Source organism: Antechinus flavipes, chromosome 3 (genome assembly GCF_016432865.1).
Source record: "Antechinus flavipes isolate AdamAnt ecotype Samford, QLD, Australia chromosome 3, AdamAnt_v2, whole genome shotgun sequence".
NCBI lineage: Eukaryota > Metazoa > Chordata > Mammalia > Dasyuromorphia > Dasyuridae > Antechinus > Antechinus flavipes.
Window position 1 is genome coordinate 590,226,660 of NC_067400.1, and position 23,881 is coordinate 590,250,540.

At 38.2% G+C, this 23,881-nt stretch overlaps 1 protein-coding gene across 7 annotated transcripts in view; it reads right to left on the bottom strand.

Moving 5' to 3' along the window:
* Positions 1-23,881, bottom strand: part of DNAJC16 (DnaJ heat shock protein family (Hsp40) member C16) — a 40,507-nt gene that overhangs the window by 11,581 nt on the left and 5,045 nt on the right. For all 7 annotated transcript variants that reach the window (XM_051988482.1, XM_051988477.1, XM_051988481.1 and 4 more), the window contains 11 exons: positions 21,223-21,289; positions 19,908-20,247; positions 10,180-10,364; positions 7,633-7,737; positions 6,362-6,520; positions 5,089-5,219; positions 4,011-4,194; positions 2,818-3,000; positions 1,648-1,724; positions 854-934; positions 666-761 (listed from right to left, as the gene is read on the bottom strand). In XM_051988482.1, the coding sequence (XP_051844442.1) occupies positions 666-761; positions 854-934; positions 1,648-1,724; positions 2,818-3,000; positions 4,011-4,194; positions 5,089-5,219; positions 6,362-6,520; positions 7,633-7,737; positions 10,180-10,364; positions 19,908-20,247; positions 21,223-21,289 (1,608 nt within the window). The remainder of the gene's footprint in view (positions 1-665; positions 762-853; positions 935-1,647; positions 1,725-2,817; positions 3,001-4,010; positions 4,195-5,088; positions 5,220-6,361; positions 6,521-7,632; positions 7,738-10,179; positions 10,365-19,907; positions 20,248-21,222; positions 21,290-23,881) is intronic.

Here is a 23,881-nt window from a genome sequence, read left to right on the forward strand (position 1 = left end):
TAATATAAACGAAATGAAAAACAACAAACAACAGAAAACAATCCAAATCAGACACTGCAAAAATATTAGCACCAAGCTTGAGCCCAGAAAAAAAGTCCCTCAGCTCTTTCTTGGTTGAGGCAAGGTGTTGCTGGGCCCAGTCTCTGTAGATCATATCAGATATGAGTTTGGAGCTTTTCTGTTGTTTTATGGGATGGTTCTCTGGGAAGGGAAATGGGATACACTGGAAGATGTAGGTGATACAAAAACAAATTAGAGCAGTAATATTGGTTTAAAAGAAACTAATGAAAGTAGGTTTGCATGCTAATTAGTTAGCCAGAAATCCTTTTTAAGTAAGGCATGACTTTCATGAATTAGAGGACAGGAATAAATATTGCCTCAAAAGATTAGATGAGTTTATGTGCGCACATACATATACACACATACATTTATACACATTATATACACGTATCACGTGTATGCATATACACTTGCACTGCTTTATTAGCTTGAAGAATTCTCAAGACAGGGAGCTGCAGGCCCTCTGGGGGTCCCTATACCAATACAACCACAGGTCCAGGATGCTTTCCAGAGCTGCTACGAGGCCAGTGCTCCATCAGTCTCAAGGTACCACAGCAATGGTAGCTCATGACTACCAATGACTTTCTTTAATCTTTCTTTGCTACCTGCTATTTTCTTTACTGAAGCAGGTTTCAGTCTTCTCGGTCTTCTCGCTGACTTCTTTCTCAGGAGGCCGTGACTCTCGATCCTCATTGGAATCACTGAGCAAATGAAGAAAAGAGCTTTCAAATTACGTGAAGATTGGTTGTAGAAACACTTCAAAGGCAAGACTAGCAAACACCCAGATGCTTACCTGAAAGCCTGAACAATGACTGTTCCAAAAAGAATGAAGAGAGCAGAGAAAATCAGGGACAGAAGGGGCATCATTTCTCGCCTGAAACAAGATTGACAGACGGGAAAAACAGGTTATGCTGAGTGTTTTTTCCTTTCTAAACAACCAACATGAAGTAGCCTTTTCCATTTGTAATGCAGTCATTTCTTTTGATTCCATAGAAATAAACTATTTTCCCCCCAATCCTCTAACTTAAAGGTAGCCATGGAATGAACTTTACATCTCAGTGGCAATATGCAGAAAGTTGAAGGGAAAACAAGCAATTTAATAAAGGAATAAGGAATAAATATAACATTAGGAACCACTTTTCTACAACAACATGTTACAATGAGAATGATTTGTTTGATACTGAAAAAGGCTAATAAATAGGCTATTATAACTTTTTCTATAAGCCTGTGGCTAGGATAACTTCAATACAGTTCTCTGTGAAGGCTGGGGATTAGATGAAGTAGAAGTGCTTTGTATATTTCTTTCCAGTCTTTTGATAATATGATGCATCCCCATTCACCCCAAAACAGAAATTGATCATTCAACAAGTGGGTGTCTATTTGTTTAAAGAACTATATATCTGAGGCTACTGAGCAAAAGAGTGAGAGGAAAGGCCTTGTTCTCTCTTGAAAATTCTCAAGTATTCTCTTTATTTATGTCAACAAGTACTTCTCAGAAACCATGGAATGATAGAATATTTCTTCCTAAGAAAAGCAATGATGATATTAGCACAGAAACTTATCATTCAATGCAAACAATTTTCCTACCAATTGTTGTGAAGTACACTGTCCCAAATGTCTGAGAAGTATTCAGAAGTGGAGTAAATCCATCGAAGAAAAAACACCTAATTTCAAAAGAAAGAACAGTGAATCAGATGGTAGTGATTCCCATGGAAGATAGTGCTAAGGCTTCAGTTGTGTCAAATAATAAGGAATAATATTGGTAGATGGTATTCTGGTTAGAAGTCTTTGGTTTTGCTTAAGTTAAAAGATCTAATTAGTATTCTTTGAACAAAAGACTTAATTTTCTCTAGGGAGGAATTTCAATTTTATGAAACAAGATTTATTATTTATGGTCAAGAGTTAGCTAGGTTGGCTAAGAATGGAAACGGCTATTTAATTCAACTAAGAACTATTGCTCTGCTCACCTCTGACCAAACTGAAAGGGGAATAGTTAAAGAGCACGATTGGTTTAAGGATGCCATTTCTTTTTTGGATGCACCAACCATAACATCATTATTATTCTGTATGGTAAAAAACAAATAAATTCTCTTCCCCCCACCCCAGAAAAATCTGAACTTGAGTTAGATACTTTTATTTTACTTTGCTGTGGAATTTTGAAATTCCACATGAATTCCAATGAACAAGAGAAATCGCCTGACTGAACCTCTCTTTGAATAGAAATGTTTGGATATGAATACATTGTTTCTGAAAGATTACAGCCCAAATGTCAAGTACAGAGTTTGTTTTCCATTCTAACCTCAGAAAGAAGCCAAAGGTTCTTTTGCCTCAGGTCAGTATCTACCAATTGCCAACAAACTCTTATTGCATTTGTAATCTCCTTTTCCAACATGGTACCTTTGTTCAACCTTCCTACTCATTCCTGCAACAAAATCATGAGAACAGCAGGAGTCTGGTCTTCTGTGAAATCTGAGAAGCTGTGGGATAGAGAAAACTATAGGAAACTTGGCTCTGACACTGTTTATCTGTTTAGCTATGGACAAGATGCTACACTTTGCAAGCCTCCATTTCCCCATCAATAAAATGAGGAAAATAATCTTGACACTAGCCACCTAATAGGGTTGCCACAGGGAAAGTGTTTTAGAAATCTTTGCAAAAAAGAAAAAAAAGAAAGAAAAAAAAGAAAGAAAGAAATCTTCACAGTGCTAAATCATTGAGAATTATTCACATGAAGTATCATGGGCCAGCAATACTTACAGGAGCAAGTTCATCAACTAGATCAAGTAAGATAGCCTCAGAGGAAAGAAGAGCGGGATCTCTACGCAGCTGATCCAGATAGCCCAGAAGGATGAACTTATCCTTCTCACTTCCAGTCCAGGGATTTTCCAGAGTTTTGTATACCACTTTTCCGGCTGTGTTACGTCTTTCTAAGATAGAGACCTAAGCCACAACAAAAAAGAAAAAATGGAAAACTCAACTATGAAGAATGTGGGTAGGATCAAATAAGATGCAGATGCTGTGTTATATTTGTACTAGATGCCATTTCTGTGACCTCTGATAGAACAGAAGGGAACCCCAGATTTGGGGGAGGATTTAACACAAGCACAATAAGGCACTCAACCCTTACAAAATGCTGTTAAGGAACACACAGCCCTCATGTATAAAGCCCTCTGACTGACATGGGAGAGCCCTGGGAACATGGGAAAGTGCTATCCACGATGGAGTGGACAGTGCCAGGACGGGCAGGGTTTTTCTGTTTTCTCAAACTCTTGAAATCGAGGCTCTCTTCTATGATCGCTTACTGGGATTCTCAGCCATGTGGCGGGTTGGATGTTTATGCCCCTCTAACAACTACCTGAGCTCTGGAATTCAGGGACGCTATGGCAGGAACTCACTGCTAACAGTGAGGAAAGTGAAGAGAAGTTGGAAGAAAATCTCTAAAGCCTAGCAACAGAAGGAAGGCTTTTATCAAGAAGAGTGGTGATGATGCTCCATGGAACAGAGAGCTAGGAGTAGGAGTGTGCTAGACTCCCATGGCTTAGGGATCATATATCAGGAAACTTTTAAAACCTCAAGTGCTCTTCATATCTCGACCTGAGTCTTGTAATTCCATCCTTTCTAACCTTCCCAGGTCCTAGTTATAGAGGTCCTGGCCCACAAGAAACTTCTTTGCCATTGGAAAGGAAGGGCATTCGCCAGTCTGTTCCATGGAGCATCATCACCACTCTTCTTGATAAAAGCCTTCCTTCTGTTGCTAAGCTTTAGAGATTTTCTTCCAACTTCTCTTCACTTTCTTCACTGTTAGCAGTGAGTTCCTGCCATAGAGTCCCTGAATTCCAGAGCTCAGGTAGTTGTTAGAGGGGCATAAACATCCAACCCGCCACATGGCTGAGAATCCCAGTAAGAGATCATAGAAGAGAGCCTCGATTTCAATGCCCCACTTGACTTACCGCAGATTTCCCCTGAAATATTTCACTGCTGGGCAGCAAAGTGTTGGCAAACTCCTGCTGCCGGTTGCTATAGACATGCACAAATCTCACTGTGTCCTGGCTGTTTGCCAATGCAAAGGACAAGAAAGCTTCAAAATCTGGATTTGACTTTGCTCCTTCCCGAATCATTAAGAGCACACAGTACCTATAATGCACCAAGAGAAAGCAGGACAAGATCAGTCCTGGAATTAAACAGCTTTCCAGGAGGTGAGTCTTGAGCCCATGAGCTCATACCCAGTGTAGATGCCAGACAACATCTGTATTACATAATCCAAGGTGGCTTGGGGTCCAGTCTAAAGACTATCATCTCCAGGAGGCCCCCATTGTCAGAAAACTCTCTCCCCTGTGACTTCAGTACCTATATTTGCATTTACCAATTTATATGCAGTTTTTTCTTAATAAAATCTAAGTTCTTTAAAGACAATGTCTGTCTCCCTTTTGTCTTTAAAACCCCAGGGCCTAACACACATTAGATACTTAATAAATTTCCTACTCAAAAAAGTCAATAGATTTTCCAGTTACAAATTCAGGTTGTATTCAGGAAATTTCACACAAGTGAAAAAAAAGTATTAACTCCCCACTACTTCCCCAGAGACACTTCCAAATTGGAATAATTCCTTTGAGCCAAAAGCCAATGTAACATCTAATAATCTTTAAATCACTGAATCCTAGTGAAGTAATTAAAGCCAATTTAATTAGACTAACATTTATTAAGTACTCACTGTTTGCAGAATACTACCACCTTCTTTAGCCTATTTTCCAGTCTTTGCTCTAGTTTAATTAGTCACAAATTGGTTACAATATAAGTGATCCCACCTCACTGTGGGACTAAGTGCCCACAACTGTTTAAGTTTTTTTTTCAATATGCCTGGCTTTTGAATCCCTGATCGTTATTTCTACTGTATCTGAACTTTTAAAACCATTCTGGAAAAGCCATGGAGCCTCTTTTCCCCAAGCCTGGAAAAGGCTGATGGGGGAGTAGCTCCTTCCCTGAGTCCTCAGCTGCTAAGGTAGGAGAATAAAATCCTCAAGATCTTACTTCCTTTGGCGATGAGATCTCTTTACAGGACATAGCTCATGGAACATCTTCTGACTGGTAAGCCTGGCTGCCAGAAGGTACTTGTTTTGGGAAACAAAGTCTTCAATGGTCTGCTTCTTTAAACCCCGAGCCTAGAGAAACAAACCAAAGAACGGCAGGTTTTTATTCCATTTTTCCTGGAGCAGATCACAGAGACCTCTCAAGTGCTGTCCATTCACATGCAAGGGGTTTCAAGAACAGAAAAACTGAAAGACTGGCTCAGGTCAAAGTGGAGGCTCTGAATGATGTGTGGCCCATCAGAGCCAGATTAATGAATACAGTAGGAGCTTCCTAAAGTAGGAGTCAGGAGTTGAAGGAATAACAATCTGGGTTTTTGTGGCTTCCATGAACATTGTTAGATTTGTTCTCAATTTTACATTCTGCTACAAATTCTCAGTACAAATAAGTATAACAAGAATATAGCATAAAGACTGAGTATTTCATTCACTGTATTTTCTTCAAGGGAGAGCAAGCTCTTGAACAAAACACCTGAAGGAACTGGTGAATGGGTTATACAAAAGGCTGCTTTACAGTTTCACTGGAGTATCATTAAGTATAAATATTAACAATTTAGGTTCACATAATACTTTTAAGTTCATAGGGCATAAGGAATACAGGATACCAGTAGAAAGTAAAGCAAAGGAATTCTCATATTTTTTGAGAATTAGTAATTGAATTAAAAATCATGTCTCCTTTAAGAAGCCAGAGGATACAGGATGTCAAAGGATAAAGCTAAGTTTCTAGCAGAGGAATTTCTGATTTAGTATAAGTTTTCTTAAGTACTAAATACTAAGCCAGATAAAATATATACATGTCATTGAGAAGTTAGAGTATGAATAAATCTTTATTTCCTTGTAAATGTATGTTAAATTTCAGAGATTTGTTCTCTCCTCCTCGCAGGCTATGGCTGGATTCAGTATTAACATTTCCAAAGGTTCTAGATGACAATGAGAGAGAGCCTTTGAACAAATGGAAACCTCTATATACTGTACCCAGGCGACTAGGGGGCACTGTAGTGCACAAAGCATTGGTCTTGGAGTTAGGGGAGTCATCTTCTGGAGTTCAAATCCAGCCTCAGTGGGTGACCCTGAGCATTTCATTTAATTCTGTCTGCCTCAATTTTTTCATCTATAAAATGAAATTGAGATAGAAAAGACAAATGTTTCCAGTATGTTTGCCAAGAGAACCCCAAATGGGGTCATGAAGTCAGACACGACTTGACAGCAGCATGTACCTGTACAACATCAGCTGGTTTGTCTATGTGCTCCTTGAAGACCAATATGGTAGGAGTATAGATATTGACATTGTACTGACTTGTCATCTCTTGTGTCCCTCTCAAGCCGACATAAACATATCCAAATGACAAATAATCCTTGTAGGCAAAAGCAATCAACTGATAGGGTAGGACAAGAAAAGTGGAAAAAATAGTTAAGTTCTACATCTGAAATCACACCAAGAATTGTTCCCCTTGATGGACGACATTTAAAGCCCCACTAGTTCTTCATTATCCCACTGTGCCAGATACAGAAATAAAGATTAATTTAACTACTATTCACAAACAAGCCACAGAAGAATCTTATTCTCTTGGTGCAGGGAGCGAATAACCTAAGCATGATTTTTTAATCATTTTTATCCCTCCAGATTTGTGTGCTTGGATTTTTTTGGGGAGGCCTGAATTTGCTAACTCTTTTTTTTTTTTTTTTTAATAATTATAACTTTTTATTGACAGAACCCATGGCTAGGTAATTTTTTTACAACATTATCCCTTGTACTCACTTCTGTTCCAACTTCTCCCTTCCCTCTCTCCACTCCCTCCCCCAGATGGCAAGCAGTCCTATACATGTTAAATATGTCACAGTATCTCCTAGATACAATATATGTGTGCAGAACCGATCAGTTTTCTTGTTGCACAGGAAGAATTGGATTCATAAGATAAAAATAACCCGGGAAGAAAAACGAAAGTGCAAATAGTTTACATTCATTTCCCAGTGTTCTTTCTTTGGGTGTAGCTGCTTCTGTCCATCATTGATCAATTGAAACTGAGTTAGATCTTCTCTTTGTCAAAGAGATCCACTTTCATCAGAATACATCCTCATACAGTATCATTGTTGAGGTATATAATGATCTCCTGGTTCTGCTCATTTCACTTAGCATCAGGCTAACTCTTTTATTAGTAGTTTTCTCCCCATTTTTTAAGGTCATGATGTTTGGGCCCTGTCAGTCCTAAAGCTCAGGTTCTTAGCACATATATATCATGTATAAATCAACCAAAACTAGAAGAGAGGCAGTGGCCAACTGATTATAGTCATATTTTTCAACTTGAAAATCTTTAAATGGACCTATAACTCATTGAAATAGACAATCAGAAGGAAGTGATCTGAAAATAGCAGATCTCTCATTTTTCCACTCTCCCAGGGATCAGCTGGTCCTTACTCAACGTCTCACTGCAGAAACTCCTCCTTCTACTAAAGCAGATGATAACATTACCTCTAGCATATACTGTACCTTGTACAACAATGGTGCCAGTGGCATGTGGTCAAACAGAAGAACATGAGGCTTATTCTCATGCTGCCAGCCAGAGAGAAATCGGACATAATTTTTATCACTGACCTTCAAATTAGAAAAGAAAAAAGAAATTAAACATTTGTTTTGATGTTTAATTCCTAAAGGTGATCTTAAAAAGAGAAAAAAAAAGTAAACATGTTTAAAAGATTTCTAAAAATGCAGCCGATAAGATCTTATTTTCATTTTACTACTAAAGCTATTTAAAGGATCTGGGATCTTAAAAAACCATTTGCTTATAATTTGCATTTTTTACTTGTAATCCTTTCTGGAGCAATTATTGGTTACGTTCTCCCAAAACAAGGCCTCCAACTTTGGTTCTTTCTCTAAGGACTTTTTCTATCAAGGCATTTATTCTGCATGTACAAAATTCCCTAAAGCTAAAAATAGGGAAAGGAAACCTGATCAATAACAAGACTGTTTCTCAAATTTGGTTTGGTGGGAAGAGTGATAGGAACAAAAAGCAAAGCTCCACACATCCAGACCTTCCTCTGAGTCCCTTCAGAGTTGTCTTAGGAAAAATCTGAAAAGATTGTTGTAATGAGCAATATTTGGTGCCAACTCAGAAGCCCAAAACCGGAAGAGATTAGAAAGGCCAGCCCAATTATCAACAGGCACTTCTTCTGAACAGCCCCAGACTAGTGGTCATTCGGCTTCTAATGAAGGGCCCATGTTCCACTTCTGAAGATTTCTCAGTGTTAGAAGTTTATCTTTGTATTGAGTAAAAAACTACCTCTTTGCAGCTCTTTGTTATGTCTCCATACCCCTATCTCCCACCCTTCCTGAGCTTTGCTGTGTCCCCAGGGTCAAACAGAGCAAATCTGGTCCCATGTGGCAGCTCTTTAAGAACCTCCTCCCTTCCAGTTCATTTTGCAGGTTAAACAACCCCTGTCTTTGTGGAACATGAAAGCTGGTTACTCCTTTAAATGCTAATATTTTGCTTTTAAAAAAGAGGTGACATTTTAACAGTATTATCAATAAAATTCCACACTTCTATCCCCTGATTTCCACATCCTCTATACCACTATATAAGCTGCTATCTAAAATGTCCTGTGTCCAAAAAGCCTCCTATAGGGGAGTGATTAAAAAACCTGAACAAAGTGAGATTTCTGATTCCAAAATCTGCCCAGTCTTTAAGCAGTACCTTTTCTCTTCCTTTTCCATTATCCAATAGGCATATTAGGACAGAGGTATAGGTGTGTGTGTGTGTGTGTGTGTGTGTGTGTGTATGTAGACCCCTAATGGATTGTAAGTATATGAAGGCAAGGCAAGGACTGAGTCATTTCTGCCACAGGATATCAGACAGGAAAGGGACCTTAAGTCCTCTCAAGACAACACAGACAAAGGGTGTGCCGCCTCAGCCTGAGGGTCTACAGTGATACTGATGCTAAGCTGTGCTTCTCTGACTGTCTGGACATTGCAAGTCTACCTCACATAGATAATTCCTTCAGCAACTATTGGGACTGCCTTATACAGAGGAGGTGATGGATCAACTTTTTTGAACCAACATTTTTCTCATCATATTGCTTCAACAAATGCTTTCTTCCGTTTCCTGATCAACCATGACCCAATTCCCTGAGAACTGTGTTGAGAGAGTGTAATGAAAACATTAGGATCCACTTACTTTTTTTTTTTTTTTTGTATTTTCTTTTGTTAATATAAAAGACAAACCTTACAAAAGAAGACAGAAGAGTTTTCCTACTTGTCAAAAATTCTCTACGGAATGCAACAAATAATAAAAAAGGGACTAGTGTAGAATAGCCACGGGGCCAGGAGCTAATGGAAAGAGAGGAAAAGAGAGACAGAGAGAGAAAGAAGACAAGGTTCTTGTCCTTGGAAGCTTTTACTTTCTAAGAAAAGACAGGACAGGGCACCAAAAACCAATAAAAAAAGATAGTGTGTATAAAAAAGATCTGAACAAATGGTTTAGTGATGAGATCCTTGACATGGAAAAGAGGACAAAAACTGGGTAGCCTGGAAAAATGGACAGGTTGTGAATATGGAGAGAACATAATCCATGTGCAGGGGGTGAAGAAGAATTCAAAGGCACAGAGTTGCAGAAATCTGTGAGCTATTCAGGGAACCAGAGAGTAGTGTGTGAACTGAATGACACCAATTCTGTCAAAGTAGTTTCATTTGATGCAGAGATAATTCTGCTTCTTTCATACAGTTATGTTTCAGCAATCACAGTTTCTAACTCAAGAGGGAAGATCCTACAATCTGATCATTCATTAGAGGTCAATTCAATTTGGTGTAATATACGTTTAAAAAGTAGCTAATATCATTAATTAGTTCTTTTTCCATACCTGTGCTTAGTTAGTTCCCCCTTCACATTCAAGTAACTTAGTTTAACTAATTACTTTGTTTGTAGCCCAACCCAACAAGAAACTTATATTTGCAAAGGCTCAGGAAATAAACTCAAGACCCTTTCAAAAGAAAGGTTTTTCCAGCTTGCATGTTTTGGGGGAATCAATCCCTTGTGAAACCTACCTTCTCCACCAAGTTTCCTGGAATGAGGCTCTCCACAAACTGTCGAAGGTTCTCTCGAACAACTGCATTGTGAAAGAATGAGATTTTCCCATTTATAATTCCTAGGATGGAGGGAGTGCTGTGGGCTCCCAGGTGATGGGCCAGCCGTCTTTCATAGCCAGCATGGACAACACCAATTCCCACACCTAAAAAAGAAGGGAGCCTATGTGAAGATTTTCTGGAGCAGAGCTTTTTCATTCATGAGAAAGTTTTATGTGACCCTGGGTATCTAGGTATATAAAATAGATATACAAACAAAACATTTACTAAAAATAAATCATAACTTTGTGACCTCCCCACATTCAGTGATGAGACCTCATATAAGGTCACAAAATACCGTTTAAAAAACTGGGATCTTGAATACTGGGTGAAAAGAAATGGAAGAAAGGCATATCAACCAAAGTAGAGTCCACTTTTTCATAAATATTTTGGAATTTTTTCTACCTGGGAAGGCATGAGAACACTTGTATATCTTTTCCCTCAATTTCTCCTCCTCAAAATTCAAACTTGAATATCAAATCCACAGTGATTTTGAAAGTTTCCAAGATAAATTAGCAACATGACTTTCATGGCCAATTCTCATTTTTTCCTGATTTCCAAAGTACAGCATTTCCCCAAAAACATTCACTAAAAACCTGCTGTGAGGGGCAACTAGGAAGCACAGTGGATATCACAGCAGCCCCGAAGTCAGGAGGACCTGAGTTCAAATCTGGTCTCAGACACTTAACACTTTCTAGCTGTGTGACCCGGGGCAAGTCACTTAACCCCAATTACCTCAGTAACAAACAAACCAACCTACTGTGGGCTAGATATTGATGACATAAACATGGATATGAGGTAGTCTCTGCTCTCAAGGAATTTAACAGTTTAACAAAGGGATGCGGGGTGGGGGAGGGGGAGTCCCAGCAAAATGCTATGACAGATGTGAAGAAGGAGAGATTGGTTTTCAGCTTGGCAGTGGAAGGAGGGGTCAGAGAAAGTATATTTGAGGAGCTGAGTCTTCAAGGAAAGGAAGACTACAAATGGAGAAGAGGAACATTGGACAGGAACGATAGGGAGACTCAATAAGGTCTTGAATTCCCACAATCAAACCCATCTAGGAAGAGAGAGTAACTAAAACAGTTACATTCACATGCTTTTCAGATGGTTGCTTTGATACTTTGCAACAATGAATATAATTCCCTGAGAGACTAAATGAAATAAAGTAGTAGACTTTAAATTTATTTGACTGAATTCCTAGAGATGTTTCTGAATTTATACATCTTCCAAAGGACTGGTAACAGCAGGAAGGAAAACAAGAGGTGAAGAAGGAAAGGCATCTATGCTGGGGAAAAGCCTCTGCAATAGCAGAAGGGAAAATAGACCAGAATGGTTAGAGTGGAGAGAACATGATTAATAGGGAAAGACTAGAAAGTTGATAAACAATAGTCAATAAGCATTTATTAAGCACTTACTATGTGCCAAGCAATATAAGTATTGAAGTTTAAAAAAAAAAAAAAAAAAAAAAGGCAAAAGACAGTCCTTGCCCAGATGGAGCTCACATTCTAATGTAAGGTAGCTGGAGGTCAAATTGTGAAAGATTTTTAAATGCCTGGAGTGTCTTTTCTCCTAGAGGTGCCACTAAAGATATCTGAGCAGTGGAATGAAATGGCCTCTGCCTTATGAACACTATCTTGGCAGCAGAAACCGGAAGCAGGGAGGCCAATTAGGAAGCTGTTGCAACACTTCAGTTGAGAGGTGATTGGGGCATGGGATGTGGGAACAGAAGGAAGAGATGGAGGTGAGAGTGTGGTAGAGGTGGAAACTTGGCAACCGAGTGACTGGGGTTGAAAGTGAGGAGGGAGAAATCCGAGGTGTGGTTCTGGATTACCAGAGAACCAGCAGTACCCTCAACAAAAATGGGAAGTGTGGAGATGGGAAAGATTTCTGGGAAAGATAACGAGTTTGGTTGCAGATAATGTTGAGTTTGAGGTGCTGACAGTTTATCCAGTTGGAAAACACTGGGTTGGTGTTAAGAGGGTGAAGAAGGCCATATTTACAGACTGCAGGCCATCTGCAGAGACAAATGAGCTGATGAGAGAAATGAGTGATAGCATAGGAGAATAGAAGTTCAGGAGAGATTTCTGAGGGGCATCAAGGCTTACTGCATGGGAGATGAATGATGATCTAACAAGAGAATGAGAAGGAAGAGTCATAGGAGAGCCAGGAAGCCGTAGTGGCATGAAAATCCAGAGAAAAGGAAAATCACTATCCATAAGGGAGGAATGATCAGCATTGAAAAATGCTCCAAAGAAGTCCTAAGAGGTCATCAACTTTAGAACTTAAGACATGGCTAGTACCCTTGGAGTAGATGAGGAGAGTGGTTGGGGTAGAATAAAGATTACAAGAAACTGAGAACTAAATGGAGGGGGTTGATGATAGAGATATTATGGAAAAATAATTTTCTCTGAATTTGGCTGAAAAAGAAGAAACAGCGATTTTTGAGGGAAGGGTAGGACTGAGTGAAGGTTTTTAAGATGGTAGGGAATCAGGAATGTTATAGCAGCAGGGGAGGAGAGTCAAAGGTAAAGGAGAAATAAAAAAATTACAGAAAAAAGAAGAAATTATGGACGGGGCAAGCTTCAAATGGAACTGAGATCAAAGACGGAAATAGAGGTTGGCTTTGGCACAGAGAAGGATCAATCCTTCCCCAAAGCCTGGAACAAGGGAGGAAAGGAGGAAGAAAAACACAAAGGAATTCTGAAGAGGGACTGAACAACAGAGACTCTTTATTTTCTCATAAAGTAAGAGGTGAGGACCTTTGCTGATATATAGGCAGGTAATTGTAGGGGGCTTGAAAAGAAAAGAGATTTGCAACTACTCCTGCATGTGACAGTCAATCAGGGAAGAATAAGGGACTGAGGATTTAGAAGAGATAACCTAATTTGTAGTGGTTTTAGTTGGCACTAGAACAAAGGCAGATGTTGTGGGTAATCTGAGGATGTTGTGGCAAGAGGCAGGAGGGCAAAAGCCCAAAGGATTCAAGGGTAACTTGGGGCAGTGAGGCCAGAATGAGGCAGTAGCCGGGGAGAATAGGAGAGAGAGCTGGGACCAGAGATTAGGACACGCAAGGCAGAGAGAACTGAAGGGATAGAAGTTATGATTAGAGACAAGAATTTCCGAGTCTGGTGGGTGAAATCAAGTAAAAGGATACCTGGTGACCAAGACAGAGACACAAATGGGTCATGAAGCAAGGGATCTGGGGTGACAACAATGTGCATATATATTTAAGTCCTTAAGTACCAGGGCAGAGGTTATAATGAGAGGAAGGCTGTAAGGCAGGAACTGAGCTCCTTGAGAAAGGAGGGAGAATGAGGGAGAATTGACTCTGGAGAAGTCAATGTCTAATCCAAACATGCAGAGCCAAGCAAAGAAAAAAATATTGATAACTTTTGAAGAGAAAAAAAGTTCTTACTTTACAGAAGTGAACTGTCTCTCAGACCTCTCCATAAAGCAATTTTTATATAAGATGAATTTGCCTTTTGATATAAGGAAGGGAGGGAGACAGAAAGGGAATGGCACATGGTTTGGGACTCCTGGGGACCAGAGACAGAGAACTGAGAGCAGAAGGAGCATGTGGGGGCCAGGGCCTGCTATTTGGGCACCAGGACTGAGAGAAGGAACACACTGTGAGGCAACCCTGCAGGGCTAAAAGGATAATTTTTAGGGGGTTCTTTTGGTGGTGAGGGGCAGGAGCCGAGAGGGTGCTGTGAATACTAGAGGTGATTTTATGTCATGTGGATTTCTTTCAGAATTTTCCACAAATAAATCCATTTCTGCAATGCCAACCTATATTAAAGCAAGCTTTGTCTACACTTGGAAGAGGAAAAGTGTACATTTTTTTAATCTAAATTTTTCTTGAGCACTTGATTTGGGGTCTAAAAGCCTGAGTTCTCATCCTAGTTCTGTTCTTTATTCTCTTTCTGATTTTGAATAAATCACTCAGGCTTCCTGGATATCATTTTTCTCACCTCTAAAAATCAGGGGATTGGATTAGATGAGGAGCTCTTAACTTAGGGTCCATAGAAAGATTTCAGGGAGACCATTAATTTAAAAATATTTTGATAACTGTTTCAGTGGTTCCTTTATAAGTGTATGTATATTCTATTTTCTGTGTTTGAAAATAGGATTCTGAGAAAGGGTTTGTCCTAGGATTCACTGGACAATGCCCAAGGACTCCCCAAATGTGAAAACCCTCAACTTTGACCAGATCCTACTTTCTTTTTCAGATTTGGTAAAACCTTTAAGCCTCATTCAAAGTTTTACTTATCTCCTGCCACTGCTGCTGCTAACTATTACTGACAACTTCCATAAGTATTGCTTGCCCCTCTTTACACCCCCTCCTCCCAAAAAATAGAGTATCTCTTATATAGATCATCTATCTTTATCACCAAGGATGTTGCTGAAGATGGAGAGAAAAAAAGGCAGATTTTCACTGACTAAAAAAGTAAAATTAATAAACAACTTTGCCCTCCTTCCATAAGATAGTTAAGCTTCATTTCTCTTCATTCCACATCCACCATACATGACTTGTTTAAGAAGATGATTAGCACAAAGCACTGGGCCTGGAGTCAGAAAGACTTGGTTCCAAATCCAGCTGCAGATATTTACTAATCATATGACCTATCTGCCCTCTGTCTTTCATCTGTAAAATGGGCATCATAATTACACCTACCTCCAGAGGTTATTGTGAGGATCAAACGGTCAAATGTTTGCAAAGTGTTTAGTAGTAATTATTTAATAAACGCTCTTTCTCATACCCTTCCCTTCTCTTCTAGTTACATACTAGACAAATCTGTATCTTCTGAACCTCAGAGGATAGTGGAGCCAAACCCAATACTACGCTTATTTCAGTACTTGCTAAATTTTAGTTTTAATGAAATGATTTACAAACAAAAATCCTCAAACAGAAAATCAAATAGATTTAAAGCAAAATAAATGTAATATTTACAAAACTCTTTTCTTTTAGAACATCAGTGAACACTTTTTCAGGGCTTAAGAAACATACAGAAAAAAGCCATCCTTTCTTTTCAGAGAAGAAAAGTTGCTGACTGATTATTAATCAATCATTTCATGATCACATAAAACCTCATTTTCCCTAAGATAGCAATGGACAAATTACCTTTTGACTTTACAAAATTAATCAAACTATGTTATTTTATGTAGCTTATAATTGCCCTCATGTAGTTTCCTTTATGTTTGCTACTGGTTCAACCCAATCTATAGTAGATGTTTCATTTTCTGAATGCATAAAACTAGCGCCAAATCACAGGAGAGAACATGCCATGGAAACAGTCAGCAATTTCCTCTCTATGAAGAGCTGCTCACTCTGCTCAGATGTTGCAGTTCACTTCTTTCTCCCTGGTAAAGGGGATGTCATTTCCCAGACCAAAAGATTTGCTTCCTTAATCCATTTATAAAGAAGGCCTTAGTCTTCCCCAAACCTGCTTCCTATGTCCAAGGTCCAATTCCTGTCCTGGAGGGTCATTTGGCCTCATCTGAACGTGATACTGACAACCCTTTTTTTTTTTTTTTTTTTTTTTAAACCAGCCACAAAACTTTGATTACTTTGAAATCCAACTGGAACTCTTGATTTGATGTTCAATTAATATTCTTAGTACTTTGGCTTTTAAGAGGAATATGATTTTTTTAAATCAAGCTTTTAAAGGATTTCCTCAAGAGTGCAAACAAATATTTATTCACCGAAAGAAATTCAGATCACTTCTTAATTTAAGTCTACCTATTAGTTAAACTGTCATAATTAATTAGAATTACGGTCCTGCTGTTTACAACCCATGTGACCTTGAACAAATTCAGCTCTATACTGTCCTCTCCTCGAGTCCCTGGTCCCCTATTACAGTGCTGATTGCATGCTGTCGAGTTGCATCACCCCACCATCTGCCACTTTTGTTCTTACCCATATGCTCTGAATGAAGCTGGGGAAGATCTAATGGGGTCCACTACAAAATGATGTTACACCTGGGCTCTCACTGCTGCTAAGCAATCCTTTTATACTTCCTTCACCAAATTACTCTCTTAAGCAGCTCTTTCAAACCTCCCTTTCCTCTACTCTCACCTGAAAACCTTGTTTCATATTTTACTGAAAAAATTGACCCCATTTGTTGAGAACTTCTGCCTTTGCCCAATTCTACAGTCCTGGGCCCTCTTCTAGGCAGTTTGATGGTACAGTAGATAGGAAGACCTAAGTTCACATCCAACCTTAGACACTTAATGTGTAACCCAGGGCAAATGATTACTTTGCCTCAGTTTCCCCATCTGTAAAATGGGGATGATGATAATAACACCTACCTCCCAGGATTGTGGGGAGCATCAGATAAGATGATAAATATAAAGTGTTTAGCACAGTGCCTGGCAGATAACGTTATATAAATCCTTTTTTTCAAACTCTCTTCTTCTAATATACTATTCCACTTAGTGATCTTATCAGCTTTATGCTGAAGATTCCCAAATCTATTTATCTAACCCCAACTATTAGCCTCTCTTCAACTGTTTAATGGACTTCTTGGATATGCTGTGGGTATCTAAAACACCACTTGTCCAAAGCTGAATTCAATCTTCCCCCAAACTTTCTCTTCTGCGAAACTTTTCTCTGTCAAAAGAAATTCCCCCCTCCTCCTTCAGTCTCCCCAAGCTCGAAACTTAAGGTATCATCCTCAACTCCTCATTCTCACTGCCTTATCCCTTCCCCCCTTGCCATTCAAAGCCAAAGTCTGTCTCCTTTCTGCAGCATCTCTTCATATGCTCCTTCTCTACCTCCTCCCGGTATCATCATCTAACACCTGAACTACTGTAGCAACTGCTGAGGGGAAAGGGAGAGAAGGTGTGTCTGCTTGCCTCCTCATTCGTTCTATCTTCCACTCAGCTGCTAAAGTGTTTTTCCTAAAACTCAGCTCTAATCATGCTGCTCCCATCCCCAATAAATTCCAGTAGCTCCCTATCTACTCCAGAACTGAATATAAAATTCTCTGATTGGCATTCAAACTCCTTTATAAGCTAGTCCTCTCATCCCTTTCCAGGGATCTTCCACATCATCTCTTCTATGCAGTGACACTGGCCTTCTGGCTGGTCCTGAGCTGATTCTCCATCTCTGGGCTTCAGGCAATTTCCCTAATCCCCTGCCAGGGATGTGGCACTTTTCTCACTTCCACCTCCTGGCTTCTTTCAGGTCCCAATTAAAATCTTCCCTTCTACTGAAAAGCTTTTCCTCTGAATTCCAGAACCATTCCTCAGTAATTATCTCCTATTTATCTTGTCTATGTTTTGTTTGCTCACAGCTGTTTTCATACTGTATTCCCAACTAGATTCAATATTCCTTGAGGGCAGACACTGTCTTTGCTTTTCTTTATGTTCCTAGGCTTAACATATTGCCTGGCATATAGTAGGTACTTCATAAATATTTAATGGACAGTTTCCCTCATTTAAAATGAGGCAGAATTAGACAGTCCCTTTTTTCTTTTCCAGCTCTAAATCTACAATCCTATAAATCTGAAACAATCATTCCCTTTTCTAAAGGGATTCAAAGAATTTTGTTCATCATGGAAAACCCAAGCACACTCACTATATTATACTTACTAACAGTGGAAAACAAACTAATACATTTCAAAGATAATTTCAGTAAGTATAAACAAAAAAGGTTTCTGCTTAAGCCAATCCCACTCTGATATTGATTCAATGCTTCTTGGGGCCCCCAACATCAGATGAGCTCGTCTTCAGCTGAAGCAGCACAGTAACAGATTGACACATGACCAGATGAAAACTGAAGCTTTTCCTCAAAGGTTAAGGTTCTGTCAAGTGGGCCAGGGGTCCACTTCTCCAATTATTCCAATGAGAGATCCATGAATTATGACAACATCAAAAGTAAATTTTAAAGTAAAAATGACAGACATAATCTTGCTTTCTGACTCAATAATTGCATCATTGGAAATATATCTTGAAAATGTTCTTCTTTAAGAAAGTTAGATTCTCAGAGATTTTTATAGCATATGATTACAGAAAACTAGAAACAACATAAATGTCCCAGATCAGGAGAACAGTTAAATAAATTGTGTTACATTATCCAAAATAAAAATGTAATGAAAACAGCTAAATGGAGAGAGGCACAGCAGAGGAGTGGAAAAAATTGGCCCAAGAGTCTGGAAAACTTGGCTTTCAGATCTTACTCTGATAGCTAAATTGTCCCTTTACCTCTCATTCTCTATGATAATTGCTGGGGAGTGAAAGTTGGGGAGTTTCCTAATACATCAATCCATGAAGCCCAAATCACAACATAAAAAAATCCTTGGAAAGGTCTTCCAATGCAAAGTTAAAAAAAAAAAAAAAAAACACCAGAATGGTGTAGCAGAGGGAGAGCTACAATATACTATACTGAAATTAGTTCATATTAAAAAATGTAACTATTTCCTGAGCAAACTGAGTATTGAGTTTAATACACTATTTGATTCAGTAAATAAATAAGACAGTGCAGGCAAAGGAGCAGCAGAGCATCCCCTTGAAAGAGATACAGATATACTGAACTAACAAGATGTACTAGCAAGGCACTTCTAGGAGTTAATAAACTTCTAGGAGGTAATAAAAAAATAAAATAAACAACCTAAAGCAATCAATCAACCAACCTGGGATTTTCCTGGAGGATAAAGAAGTAAATTCAGTAATAAAGAATAGATCTTGATCCTTCATAGCCACTACAGATGGTAAAATCATTTTGCAAACTGCAAAATTCATGGGCCTCAGAATCTCAGGGTATATATTCCCATGGACACTTCTACATATCAAGCCTAACCAAAGGTTGTTGTTCAGTCATTTTGGTCATGTCTAATTCTTTGTGACCCCATTTTTGGTAGAGATACCTGTGTGGTTTGCCATTTCCTTCTGCAGCTCGTTTACAAACAAGTGAGACAAATAGATTGAAACGAATTGCCCAGGATCACACAGCTAGGAAATGTCTGGATTTGAACTCATGAAGATGAATTTTTTTGTATCTACTACATAGCAGAAAAGCTGCCTGATGGAACAGAAAGAACAGTAGAAGATTGGACGTGGAGGTTTGGCTTCATTTCTCATTGCCTGAATGATCTGAGCAAGTCACATTAGTCCTTATTGATAAATTAGGGATCAGCATCTTCTGCAGTACCTATCTTGTATCTCAATGAAATACTTATTAACATTGCTATAGGATTTGGAATGTACCAAAGACTATCCTCTTAAAAATCTTATGGTAGAGGTAGAGCCCAAGTACTATTAGCCCTACTTTACAGATGTGAAAATTGAAGTTCAAAAGCAAAACATCTCATCCAAGACTATATGGTACTAAGTTCCTCATCTGTACAATAAGAAAGTTGAACTAGAAACTCTCTAAGTTTCCTTGTAGCTCCAGATATTACGAAAAAGGAAAGGGGGAAGGGGGGGAGAGAAGATGAGACAGAAGTCAAGACTTAAAAGACTGGGCTGTGTAACTATAAATTGTTATTATTATGAAATAGTGTTTTCTTCATAAAAGAAACTTGTAGATATTTATTTCAAAATATGCTCACTGAATTTCTCCCAAACCACTCCAGTTCTCTGGAGATAGACGTCACATTCACAAAGAGTGAGGCACCTTCCTGAGGCTGGCATGGAGAACTATTACTTACCTAATCCTTCCAGTTCTTGCACCACTTCTTTCCAGACGGGTTCAATGTGGATGCAGCTGAAGCACCAGTCCGAGGTAATTTTGATGAGGTAGGGCTTCCTGAAGCTGTCTGGGACTACCTCATTGACATAATGGGAAAAGTGAAGCAGATACTTCTCATCAGATGAGTCTCGCCGTTCCGAATGGAATGGGAAATGAAAAAAGGATTCATCAAAGTAAAAGCTGTCATGGAAATGGTGGAAGTGGTGACTCTGTGGCTGCTGTGGCTGGTGGTACCCAGTGTTTTCACCAACGTCACCGTAGCGATCAAAGTTGGATCTCTTTTCTTCATTGGAAAGAATCTGTCACGAGAAAATTTGAAGAGCTCAAAAAACAACAAAGCTCAGAGAAAAGGTCAAGGACAGTTTAATAGTAGATAGCCACTCTGCTGGGCAATCTATACATACTCCACCAAAGAGTACATTATGTGCAGCTACTTAGGCTTTACAAATTAAGCTGGCCTTTTGAAGCCTTGGGAACCAGAAGGTCTGGGACTCTCCTGGGACCAACAAGATTACCTAAGACAAATCAAATAATACAGTAATAGTCCACAGCATGATTCTTCCTTAACTGAACTGCATTAGTTTAAACAATTCTCTGATTAGAAAAATTAAAGAATATTACCCAGAATGTCCTGTATATAGTAGATATCAACCAATATGTGCTTACTTAACACAACCTTGAAGATTAAGGTACAATAAGTAGGTTATGGATTCAAATGTCATTCCTTAATGACATTTGTAAATGTCCTTCTCTCTGCTAATTACTTCCTATTTATACTTTGTATAAGACTCTGAATTGTTTCCAACCACTAGATTGCCAGCTCCTTAGAGGCAGGGCCTATCATCTGCCTCTTTTTGTATCCCCAGTGCTCAGCACAGTGTCTGGCCCTTAATAAATGCTTAAAAATTGATTGAAAGGCTCCAAGACAGACAAGGATACTACCAGTCCTATTTTGCCACTACTAGCCATGTGATTTCAAGGAAGTCCTTCTGAGACAGTTTCTTCATGTCTACAATGAAAATGATAATAACTATCTCATGAAGATTTGTAACAATGAAATAATAGATGCAATAATACTTGAAAAAAATTATATACAATAAAATAACATGTAACATTTAGGCTAAAGACAAGGAGTGGGGTATAAACTCTCTTTTAAAAACTGATGGTCTACACTTAAGTAATTATGTGTAAATCTGTGAAGGGGCATGTAAACTTAAGACATCATTATCATCCTCGCTATGACTTATATTTAGTACCAAATGATGATACAATACCTCATAAGCCTTGCTAATCTGAATAAATTTGTCTTCTGCTCCTGGATCTTTATTTTTATCAGGATGCCTGAAATTTAAAAAAAAAAAGCCCACAGTGAGAAAATTTTAGATACCATTTCTTAATGTCCTTAGACACAGCTGGTGATGCCAGGGGTAAATAGCAGGAAATTGGTCAGAATAATTTTTAACAAAGGGTAGTCAGTTTGTCTCACCTGGCTATAAAGCAGGTGGAGCTTTAGAAGAAGACATTAAGTAATATTTCACAAGAAATAACAACAGAAGGGCAGGCTTTTAAAGAACCATCCTGTTATTACTGACAGGTCTCTTTTAATATCTCATTACAAAGAAGTAGGACATGACTATGTTTTGAAATTAATCTAGTGACAAGTAACTAGTGCTAAATTTGGCTAATGGTTATACCCATCAGCAAGAACCTACTTCTTCTCCAAGAGCAAGAGAAAATATCACTGCAGCCTTGGAATAGTGTGCACAAGCATTCTCCTTGGTTAAATCTGATGGCTCAGATTGAACTTCTATTACTCAATGAATCTGCTTAGGAACCATCACATTCTGAAAAGCAGAAAGGAGCTGATCTCCTACTAAAGGTGGTCACTTGGGTTCCCGTGTGGTAGCTAACCTATGGCATGAGCACTTGTTAGTGTTCTCTATGAGCAAAGGGGCCCATGAGATTTCAAAATTTGACTATTAAAATTCATTTAAACACAAAATATAATAAATCTGAGCCAATAATATAGGCAGTCTAGATTACTTACTTGACAATTAATGATATACTGCCTTTTAATGTGCTAATGTCCTTTTCTCCATACAGAGATTTATAAGCTTTCTGGGGGCTTGGACAATCTTCTAAAACTATATACCCAGTGGCTAATACTAAAGTCTGCCCCTAGTAGGTGTTCAATAATTATGTGTTAGTTGAAAGATTCAATTTTCACTTGATGAAATGAAATACTTTTTGTACAAAATCTTTTCTACTAGCTCTTTCAGGACTTTTTGTACAAATTTTTTTCTACTAGTTTCTTCAGAAATGTAAATAACTACCTCTTTGGAATAAGGAAGAATCTAAAGTTGATCAATCTGTCACTGGAAATTATCTGAAGAACAAAAGTCCTTTGACTTTACAGAAACAAAACACCCAAAATGTTTACCATAAAATGAAACAACTTAAAATTTAACATTTAATATAATCAATGACATTATCTGGGGCAGAAAGGGAGAAAAAGCTGAGCTATTTGTTAGGAAAAAAACAAGCAATGTGGCCAATTATTGTAAAGCTTTTGCCTCATGAAAATAAGAAAGTAGTTCTAACATTATGCCTTTGGATAGCGCGTGAAAATGCTTCAGTTGCCTAAACTTAGCTTTTAAAAACTGAAGAGAAAAATGTTGTAATCAACCAAATTCTTTAACATAATAGGAAAATTAAACGTATAAAGAGGCTGAGTCAAAAGAGAAATGCTTGAAGTTAGTTTGGTAACTAAACAAAGTTGGCTACATAGAAAAAGCAGGTGGGGAGCCAAAAGAAAAAAGCTTTCAGTTTACAGTGGAATGATGGTAGTGGGGAGAATTCTTTATAGTGGGCATAACTAGAAATCATCTCTCTACTGTTGTCTTAGTGTCATTTTAATTACTGTGAAATAATTTCAAAAATCAAAGTTGAGTCTTTTACATTTTAAAATAATAACAAATGGTCTCCAAAGCTGGGTCAATTCTTCTGTCTACTATGAAGGAAATATTCGATTTGATGCCTGGTCTGGCAACTTCTGAATAAATAAAATTATAGTGAGAAAAGCGCTTTGATGAAGTCCAACAAGGATTGGCCTAGAAAATTTCTGAGGGTCTTACCAATTCTAACAGAAAGCAACACAACAACATACAACGCAGTTTGCTAAAGTACTCATTTTATATCTTTTTTTCCATTTTTTTCCAATTCATTTTATATCTTTTTTTTGAGGGGGAGGCTAAAAGTCTGAAAAAAAATTCTGCAAGACTCACTAATCTATTGGAAAAAGTCTTTCTAAAGGAAAAAGTAGGTTAAGACTACAACAAAACCTTAAGAATATACAAGAAATGGAGACTACATATCATTTTAAGTTTCCCCCTCAAAATGGCTTTGTAAAGATGAGGGTGAAGTTTTGAGAAGCCCAAGAAAGAATAAAAACTCAGTAAGACAAGACGTATCAAAGACCATAGATCACCATATTTCCAAATTTCACTTGACTTTATGTAGCTCATACTTCTAGGTCTATTTGTCAAAACAGAGAGGTATACACTATTTTGTATCAAAAATTTCAATTCTTTCCATTAGGAAACATTTCCATAGTTTCAGTAATTGGGCATAAGGGTGTAATGGAAATATAAGAGCAAAGAAAAATTTCACAAACGTTCACGATCTATACCTATTGTGAATGAATACTTTCAGGAAAATGAATGTCAAAGAAAATAGCAAATAATTCAATGAATTAAAGTAACAGAACCTTGTTCAGTTCTGGAAGATGAAAATGTGAAGCTATCTCCCTCCATTCACTTATGATAAAAAACAATTCAGTAAGAGTTCTTAAAACATCTTATAAAGGGGAGATGCCTTAAAGAATGATGTTGTCATATGAAGTAATTACAACATTACTGATATTGAGTGTTTACA